This window comes from Pinus tabuliformis, chromosome 6, assembly GCF_031772625.1.
Source record: "Pinus tabuliformis cultivar Carrire ecotype Pingquan chromosome 6, CPIR1, whole genome shotgun sequence".
Lineage (NCBI taxonomy): Eukaryota > Viridiplantae > Streptophyta > Pinopsida > Pinales > Pinaceae > Pinus > Pinus tabuliformis.
In genome coordinates this window covers 679,712,751-679,723,214 of record NC_142292.1, presented here as the reverse complement: position 1 = coordinate 679,723,214, position 10,464 = coordinate 679,712,751, and the positions used below count along the sequence as shown (strand labels likewise).

General features: G+C 29.6%; 1 protein-coding gene across 2 annotated transcripts; it reads right to left on the bottom strand.

Annotated features, from left to right (window-relative positions):
- Positions 1-7,268: 7,268 nt before the first annotated feature.
- On the bottom strand, positions 7,269-9,489 carry LOC149260477 (putative methylesterase 13, chloroplastic). 2 transcript variants are annotated; one of them, XM_089380102.1, is made up of 4 exons: positions 8,977-9,489; positions 8,723-8,866; positions 8,314-8,415; positions 7,269-7,857 (listed from the first exon to the last, which is right to left on the bottom strand). In XM_089380102.1, the coding sequence occupies exons 1-4, from the start codon at positions 9,292-9,294 to the stop codon at positions 7,576-7,578; spliced, it is 846 nt and encodes a 281-aa protein (XP_089236228.1). In that variant the 5' UTR covers positions 9,295-9,489; the 3' UTR covers positions 7,269-7,575. The 2 variants fall into 2 exon arrangements, with proteins under 2 accessions (XP_089236228.1, XP_089236231.1); XM_089380105.1 differs by having other exon boundaries at positions 7,269-7,854; positions 8,977-9,475.
- Positions 9,490-10,464: the final 975 nt, after the last annotated feature.

Below are 10,464 nucleotides of genomic sequence, written 5' to 3'. Positions count from 1 at the left end.
CAGCATACAAAATTAAAGATAAAGTTAGATAAAGTACCATAGATATAATCAAAATCACAACTGCCAAAGCTATGTACAAAGCAACACCTAAATTTCCAATCAAAGCTACCAAAATATTTCTGCGAAACTTAGACAATTACAATCTCAATTCATAAGATCTCCAATCTAATATAAGAATCACATGACTTGTATAAAAAAATAGAAAACTTAACCCAAAGTTGTACAACACATCATTGTGTTCCAAGAACAACAGAGTATTGGGATTGTCTTTTCAAATGCTTGAGCTTGTATATATGAATCATATTAATGGATGGATCTATATCTATTCCCAATTCCTCGTGCCCATGAAAACCCTAGATCTTACCATATTCCCAATTCCTAGTGCCCATGAAAACCCTAGATCTTACCATATTGGCACAACCCTAGATCTTACCACATATCAACCAATATACCCTTCAATAACCCGCAATTTAGAGTGACAAAGAGGATAATAAGGTATGAACACTAGTGGTATAACTCCTCATCTGGTTAACTATGCATGTGAAGGCATGTGTTAATTAGGGAGGGGTTCTCCATAATAACTATACATGTCATGAGAGGGGGAGTCGACCATCCCCTAATTTATACAACACCACCCCTCATGTACCATTCAATAACTTAGAGTTACAATGGAGGCATTAAGGCATGAGCACTAACTTGATATAACTCTTCATCTCATCTATTGTGCATGTTGAGGCATGTGTTGACTAGAGAGGTTACCACCTTAAAAAATAAACCTATCATGAAAAGGGGAGGCATGTGTTGGCTAGAGAGGTTACCACCTTAAAAAAATAAACCTATCATGAAAGGGGACGCATGTGTTGACTAGAGAGGTTACCACCTTAAAAAATAAAACTATCATGAAAACGGGGAGTAGTCCATATGTCCATTCATAAAACACCATGTAGACCATATGTTTGTTTATAAAACATCATTCGTCTTCCATTCTAAGGGCATTATTTGCTATGTCATTGACATAAGACTATAGGATATTAATAAAAATAATTCTTTATCTTAGCATATGGCAATTCCCTTCCCTTTTCATTTATGTTATCTTACATTTTGACCACATATAATTGTGTGTGCAAATCACTGATTATTACTATATAATATATCTCAATTTGTTATCATTATTAAGATTTACAAGGGATTTTCATAGAGCCATTGTGATTTACTGTTTATTTATTTAGTTAGTAAGTTAGATAACATTTCTTTTAAATGTTTACACAATACAATTTACTTGGGGCAATATATTTAAATCTAATTAAGAAAATAATTCCTTAGATTATTTTTTCTAAATTTCATGCAATATATTAAAAGTTTTTTCAAAAACTAATGTGGATAAAATCATTGTAATAGTTTTTTTTCTTCAAATTAATGATATATGTGTGTTGTTGAGTCAATTATTTGATTAAGAAATATTAAAACTTAGTGTGACTTCATACATTTATAATTGAGAAAGATTTCCCTCAATTATTTGATTCCAAGAAATATTACAATCAAGTGTGACTTCATACATTTATAATTTATAAAAACGATGAAAGTATATGAAACATAGACCTTTAGAAATCAAGTAGACCTTGAAAGACTTTACTAATCATCATGAAACATAGACCTTTAGAAATCAATTAGACCTTGAAAGACTTTACTAATCATGTAGTTGTTATTATTAGTTATTTTATCCATCAAACTACCAATAATACAATTGAACAATACATGTTGATTATCAAATATCATTAATTTTGTATCACATGCAACTTCTTGCATAGTTCTTCTTTAAAATTGCTCCTTACATTTTATTACCTTAATTGTGCTTTGGAGGTGTCTCCCCTTCTTCTTTTATGTCCACTACTTGTAGCCTTGTTAACCCTTTTTCCTCCATTACAAATTAGAACATCTTTAGTACCTTAGTTGAGACTTCCTTGAATCATCATTTTTATAATATGTTTTCTTTTTTTTTCAAGATGCAATCTGGACACCTTTCCCTATTCTGAGAATATCATATCAAAGTGTAGCAAATTACAATATTTAGGAAAACCTTCCTTTGGTCAAGAAGTCATAGGCAAGGATACTTATTCCACCAAAATTTCCTAAAACTTACAAAAATGTCTTTCACTTGGAATGGTTTGCTTACATTGGTGACATTGACAAGGATAAGTTAAATGTCCAATGGAAATTTGAATCATGCTAGGGTAATTTCATTAGTTGTGCTTAGCCATTGGCCTAATACCCCATGGACAACTCTTTGGCCATCTCAAGTGCTTTATATATGAACTGGCTTTAAGATCAAATGGATGAAAACAACAATTGACATCACCATGGACATTAACAATCTTTGTCATATTAATTCTTGTAAGATGTCCAATAATGTTTCATTAATTAAATACAAACATTGATAAAGATAGATAACATTTTCAAATTTAAAGAATGAGTCTTTTGAAATTATATGTTCAAATTTAAAGATAAGTAAAGTATATACATCTCCATAAACTAAGCAAAAAATCATCAAACAAAAAAGTCTTTTATTCCCACAAATTTAAAAATATAATACATTAATTTAATATTTAATTACATTAAATCTTTATATTAATATTATTTTATTTATTAAAAAACACACCTTTTATTGAAGATTCTTGAATGTTATTTTGAGCTTAGTGATGTGATAATATATAGAACTAGCCTAGGTCCATCTTAACCCTAGATCTATCGTACTCATAGAGGTATCAAGCTCTTTTCATAATAAAAAAGATTTTTGTCTCAACAGATTTGATCCCTCTTAGCACTTGATAGATCCAAGATAGATATATTAATAATAGATGTTTTTACATGACATGATAACAAAAATAATATTTTCAAATATTACAATATTGAAGTGGAAATATTTGTCATTAAGAATTTTAATATATCCATACAATATGATTTTTCTTTTTAAAGATTTTTTTCACAAATATTTAATTAAAAGAAATATTTAAAGATTTTGAAGCGAGATTTTTTATTTTTTTTGTGTTGAGTTGCATTGTAACTTTTATTTATTTATATAGCTATTTTCATTTTCTATTTTTTTGATCGATATTATTTAATTATTATTGTATATTAAACTATAAAATAAGCCTCTAAACACAATAAATTTTTCATTATCTTTTGCAGCGGTTTATTACTTTTTTTTTCTCTCTCATTTTTTAAGAATACGGTTGTAATTAATTCAAAACTTCCAGAATTTACTTCTATGATCTTTTTTTGTCCGTCTTGCGTGCTTGGCTTAGAAAATTTAGACTGCTCAACATTACAAAGCCTTGCCTTCACGGCATGTTACTCTGTAAATCTAGTTGTCGACCTTGACCCACACAACATTACTCTATATTTAATTCAATGATGTGGTTATTTTTCCTCTCATATAGCTTGGTGAAAATTGGTTCTCCAAGGTTCTAGGGTTCCATATTTAATCTTCAATTAACAACCACCTTAATAAACACTTTTATATTAAAGTTTCAAATTCATTGAGTGCCTCTACGGGTGGGCACACTTCCCTCTGTACTTAGGGCCCACCTCTCTAAATGTTCCAATCCTAAGTTAATCCGGTGTATTTGTAATTCGAGGCGCTAATTATGGCCTTTGATTACGAATGATCTTCTTATATGCACGTGTTTAAACCATTTCATTTTTCTCATGTCTAAATAGATGTTTTTTTTTGTTTTTTTAGTAAAATTTTGATAAAATTTAGTAGAGATTTTTGGTGGTGGTGAATCCACTTTTACTATAAAAATATGATTAAAAGCGATTACTTCAAAAAAAAATTTAAATTTTTTTACCCAAATTTTGACCACTTTTAACCATCCAAAATTCCTAGCTCAATAACCTCCATTCTTCAAAAAAAAAGATTATCTCCGTGCATATTGCGTTTAAAGTCGTCATTTTTAGTAAGTCCACTTTGCCGTATTGATTTCATCATCTCTTTGTTCTGTATTTATTCGAGGTACACGTTATTTTGAGAGACATCTAATGAGGCAGAGGAATTGCCCGGATGGCCACAAGTGGCCTAAACCTGGGCAAAAAAATTAAAAAAAATCTTGTAGAGGCAGTGTTTGAATCGTTTTTTTATGGTGGAAATGGATTCAGCACCATCAAAAACATCTAAGACACCTAAAATTTTAAAATTTAATAACCATAACTTGGATTTACAAAAATCCTTATAAATATAAGTGAAATTTCCATAACTTTCCAAGCAACTCCTCTACCTCATTAGACTAGACCGTTACTCTCTGCGTAGATTACAAAATGCATTTTGTTAGCCCACCAATGGGATGTAGTTTCATTAGAATCCTAACGACCTCTATGGCGTGCTCATGAGAGTCTATGAGGTCTAGGTTACCTATCTTTCCGTTGCACAAACGGCAGTTATGTACATTGTCATACATATGGTCTCAAACTTTATTTAAATTTGCAATACATTGCGTAAACAAAAAAAAATATATTTAAAAGTTAGGTTGTTTCCTTGAATTTAAAAATCCTCTCTCTATCTTTTCTTTCTTTGCTCTCCGGAACTCTTTTTTATGCATTTGCTTTGGTTTAAAAATCCTCTTTCTACATCTTTTCCTTCTCTGCTCTCGAACTCATTTTTATGCATTTTCTTTGGTTTAATTTTATGTCTTACACATGATGCTTCTCACGAAGAGGGATGATATTTGCAATGATAGTTTTAAATCTCATTTTATTTTTATACTTTTATATTATAAATATTTTGAGTTTGCATGCAATTTTTAATGGAAGATAGATTCTATACTTTATAGTGTGTGAATATGAGTTTTTGAAATTTCATAGATATTGTAGTGTTTTTTGAGACTTTGTAAGCTAGTCAACACACTTAAAGTCTTTTTCCCCACTTGCTACCACACATCTATTATCTTTTTTTCATATACATGTATATGTTATCTAATTTATATGACTTCACTCATGACATACTTTTTGTTTCAATAGTGGGTTATGGTTAATGTTGAAGCAAACAACAACCACAGGGGTAAGTAGTAGAGTCACTACCTTCCCTTGAGTTGGGATGGACTCCAATAACCATGGACATGTGTAATGGAGCCATTCATTATCTCTTTGAATTGGAAAGCTTCAAAACACAATTAAGTCCAACAAAACCATAGATGAACGCAATTGTATGGGCCAATAAGTTTATATTGTTCTTCTTTTTTGTAAGTTAATTATTCTTGGTTGATATATGATAGTGCTTAGGTTTTACAAAATACGACCTAAATATATTTTGAGCATAAGAATCCAAACAAGAAATAAACTACTAAAGAATAACAATTACTTCATATCCATATTATAAATATGACTCAAGAGCCAAATATCTACTTCTTCCTCCTCCTCTTAATAAGATTCATCATTATTAAAAGTATTCATAAAGACATTTGAGATGAACTTGTTTATAGAAAAAAAAATTCCCTATACATAATAATTTTATTGATTTAATTATTAAATATACATATCTTATTCATACATTTAAATTTGTAGTTTATATCATTTAATTTATTCAACTTATAATTTTTTTAATATAAAACAAATAATATCTTTTTTTATTATTAAATCTAAATATATCATTCCATAAAATTTAAATATATATACATTTTATTTAATATTCTTAAATAATAATTTTCATTTTCTATATAATTATAAAAATTTATATCTTATCAAAACATAAAAGAATTTAATAATAAAGCAATCCTCATCTATTACAACAAACAATAACCTATTACATAAATTTGAAATGAATATTTTCTTTGATTAGATTTATAATCTATCAAAACCCTTAATGCTTTATAGAGGATTAGCTAGGAGTAAGGGTGTAAAGTTTTAAATTAAACCAAATTTTAATTTTTAATCTTTCTTTGCTATCTCAAAGTAAAAGTTAAATTTAGATTGATAATATATTTAGAATTTTTTTTATCATAATTTAAATTTCAAAAATTTCACTAAAATATTTGAAATAAGTATTAAACCACGCATACTATGGGTAGAAGTTTGCCCTATGCTCTCTTTAAGGCACTTGTTATAGTTTATCTCTTTAAGGCACATGTTATGTTTTATTTATAATATACCAATACTTGATTTAACATAATCCTGGGCATTTAACACATAACTTCATTGGAGAAAAAACACTTATATGTTGAACTCCTTCAAGAAGGCCTCTTATAGTCCATAATTTTTCATATGAAATTAAAGGATAACACCCCTTGTAATGTCTATTTAGAGATCCCACATACCTTGATATCTAGTGCATTAAATTCTTGCCCCTCATACCCTAGGAATGCTAACCACCACTAAGACCACTATAAAATTCATCACATATAGATTAATAATGTCACACTTCAAAAAGAACAAAATATCAACCATTGAAAGTAGAATGCATTTTTATATAATATAAAGCATAAAACAATTTAACATAATTTTTACCTATTTAAATCCTCTATATCATCTTTCTCATAGTATTTTATAAACATTTAAAATACTATTTTATAACATTTGACATAATTTTTAATTATGCTTTAATTTAATTTATGCAAATTTAATTTATCTATATATATAATTTTATATATTTACTCAAATTAATTAGTATAAATTATATTTTATAAATATAAATATATTTATATTTATTTATCTATAATTTATTATATATTTTCAGAATTTTTATTCAACATTATATCCATACTCTTTGAATTGTCTTTAATATACATCTTAAAATCAGTTTAGTGAGAATTTACTATAATTTAGTGGTAAAGTTGTATGCGTTTGCACAAAGAATGAAATGTCGATTAATAATGAAAAAGTAAAGATGTAAATGTGTCAACATACATATCCTTACCTCCTTAATTCCATTAAATGGAGATGTAAGTGTATACATATACATGCCATTGCTTTGATGGCGTATAAAAATATACATCATTATATATATAGTCATCGTTACTCTTTTCATTCAAATTATTTCAGGGTATATATATATACAAATAATATCTTATTTCACATCTATCAAAATTTTAACATTGAAAATAGAAAACTCGGGAACGTGGCATTTTATTATTTCACATCAACCAAAATTTTAACATAAAAAATAGAAAAATACAGGAATGTGGCTTTTGCACGCATCTTTCTTAAAACGTTTTGTTTGGTTGAAAGCAAGCCATTTGGAAACCTTCATCCTTAAACGTCCTCGAAAAGACCGCTTTCAGTTGTAAAATATATTAGAATTCTTATTGCCATAACAATAAAATTGAAAAAAGAATGAATGAACGATTCTACAGAATATACTGCTTATTCCATTTTTGTTATATATAGTGAATGAATATGAATTTCTTTACAAAGCTACCAGTCAAATTTCAGAATAACAAAATTAGCAAATTCCATGGTTGCCAAAGTCCACGAGACCCATTCATAGCCGTCGTATATTGAGGAGACTATCTGATCTCCATACCTAACTTGGGAGAGACGTTCACAACTCAACTTCTGTTAACCATTCCCTCCCTTAGAATATGGTCTTCACCTGCCATACGCGACGGAGATCCCAAGCAACATTCTGTGGAGTTCTGGGGCGGCCGAGAAGAAAGGGCTGTGATCGCAGTTGAGGCTGAGAACTCTGTGAGGTGGGTTCATCTTGATCATGGTGTCCTGAACCCCAACAGGAAAGGCTCGGTCCTTTGTAGTCTTTATGTATACTCTCCTAACACACCCATATCCTTTATCTGTAACATTCTCTGCCTTTGCTCGGCTCAGAGCAGAGGGAACAGGCCTCAACAAGGTGCACGCCAATTGAATATCCTGCTGCCCAAAATATAATCTGTTATGTGTATATTATTATGGCCTGGTTTTCATGTCGGAAAGTGATTTTACAACCAAAAAACACCCGTTTATATTTATCTTAATTTCTGAAAATAAAAACACCAATTTATATTCATCTTAATTTTTATAAACATAATCAGTTATATGTATATTATTATGCTTTATATGAAATTCAAAGCAAAATTGCTACCACGGAAAAATAACTACCTTATATCCATCTTAACTTTTAAAAATAACATTTAATTTTTAGATATAAATAATCTGTGTATATAGTGTTATGGTAAAAAAACTTCAAGAATAAGTTTTGGATCAAAAAACTTCCAGCATAAGTTCTGGATCAAACTTGAACAACCTAAAATATTTAAACAATTTAAATTTGCCCCCCTGAATTTCAGAGTTTAGATTAAAACAAGAAAAAACAACTTATTACATACCAACCTGTGATGGGCTGGTGTTATAGAGAATATCTCTGCATGAATCTTTGGAAAACAAATTGATGGAATATATGGAAGCGTTACTCCATATCAACTGGGTTTCTATCTGTTATGATCCAGGAAAAAAATATATCAGAATTGATGACCTGGGTTGAATGGAAAAAATATATCTCAGGAATGAAATTGGTTATTTAAAAAACATATTGATTTATATGTTTTTATTAAATAATAGCTTACATTCTATATGTATTACTCTAACTTATAATATTGTAAATAAAAAAAATTATTTAAATCCTTAAAAATACTCTGTTTTTCTAATAAATCCCAAAGCTATTGGAATTTGAAACAGGTATTCTGAATTCATGACATGGGTATTTATGAAAAAATTCACGATAAAGTCTTAAAAGACTCACCTTGTTCATATGTCGTTCCAAAGATTCGAATCCCCCTGGTAGCATGAGGGCCGCCAAATAAACTGCAACAGCAATCTTAGATGCAAAAATCTCGGAGGCATAGGCCAAACACATGCCCCCAAGGCCATGACCCACCAGAACAACCTGTATTGCATATGATAAGTGTCAATATTTCATCAGAAATTCAAAATTGGATTCCATTGTGATTTAAATCATTCAAAATTGGATTAAATTTTGATTTAAATCTGTGATACCTTTTCTGAATCTGAAATTGAACGCAGGGCCTCCAAAAGGGGCTCTGCGTATTGCTGTAAGGAGGAGATGTGATCGGGGCGCGTGGGATGGAGACCCGAGGCTGCGAGATCGAATACAATGGCGGTGTGGCCTGATTTTTGCAGGAGATCGGCGAGCTTATACCAACACCAGGCCCCGTGGCCTCCCTCATGAACCAGAACAAAGTTGGTGGGTTTCTTGTTCACATGGGCTGCAGGGTCTCCCAGCTTCTGCAAGATGGCCTTTCTTGTCCGAGCGAACGCTGGATTTATGGCGCGCTTGGGCTCCTCAGACTCCATCTTCCATGCATACAACAACCAATGGAATATGAAATGAGAGGATGGATTTATTTAGATGGCGGAGAAATTAAATAAGTTGAAGACACCTGGAAATATATATTGTCGGAGGAAACCTGTAAAGTAAAGGAAAACCTAAAATAACTCTGTGCCTATTTATTTTGAATAATGCAACACTGGTCTCTAATGTCAAATTACTAAACCAATAAGGTTTTATTTCCTTATTTGATAACGAAGAAAAGTAGGTCAATATGACTTAAAATAGAGACCGGGCTGATACACTTTGAACCAAAGAAATAGGCCAATCTAACTTAAAATACAGTTCTGGCTGATAAGAGTGACGAAGCAACTAAAATACAGTCTGGGCTGATAAAACTGTAAACAAAAAAGGTCAATGTAACTTAAAAGACAGTCCTGGCTGATAAACTGTAGTATTAAAAGCAACTCCCAGCAACTAAAAAGGTAAAAGTAACACTATATTAAATTAAATCATAATAAATGGATATATATGAAAAAGTTTTCAGACATATAAATTTAGATATACTGTAGTTAAAGATGAAAGATCATTATTATTAAAAAGTTTCCAAAAATATGAATATAAATAATATGATTAAAATTTTAATTTAAATATAATAAATTGAGGTAACCGATCATTATCATTATAAATAAATAGAAAAAAATATATTTTAATATGCATTGTTTAATGATGATATAGAGGAAGAATTTAAGATAGAGAAGACTTAACTATGAAGCAATGGAAGAAAATGAAAAAAAAATATAAATATTTTTTTAATATCAATAGTTAAAAAAAATCAACGTTGGTAATAGACTTTTTTAAAACAATCATAAAAACAGATTTTGATTATTTGATGTTGTTTTAAACAAAGAATTTAGGATAGATGGGACATAACTATGAAGTTATGAAAGAGAATGAGAAAAAATTTATAAAAACTTCTTAAAATATATGGTTGTCAAAAAATATCTTTGTGATAGACTTGTCATTTAAAAGAAATGAAAACAAGCAACTGTTCCAAAGTTTCATTAACATAGGTTTTTTAAATAAAAAATCTAAAAGTGATATGTGGTCTCACTAATTTGATGTTAAAGTGTTTTGAGTTTTAATTTGTCCCTTCTTACCCTTGTAAACAATACAGAAATAAAAGAAGAAGTGGT

Excerpts from the sequence above, each read along its gene's own strand:
- LOC149260477 (XM_089380102.1), bottom strand. The coding sequence starts at position 9,294 with ATGGAGTCTGAGGAGCCCAAGCGCGCCATAAATCCAGCGTTCGCTCGG. Across the intron at positions 8,867-8,976 it reads CAATTTCAGATTCAGAAAAG|GTTGTTCTGGTGGGTCATGG; the intron begins GTATCACAGATT and ends TATGCAATACAG. Across the intron at positions 8,416-8,722 it reads TGGAACGACATATGAACAAG|ATAGAAACCCAGTTGATATG; the intron begins GTGAGTCTTTTA and ends GGATCATAACAG.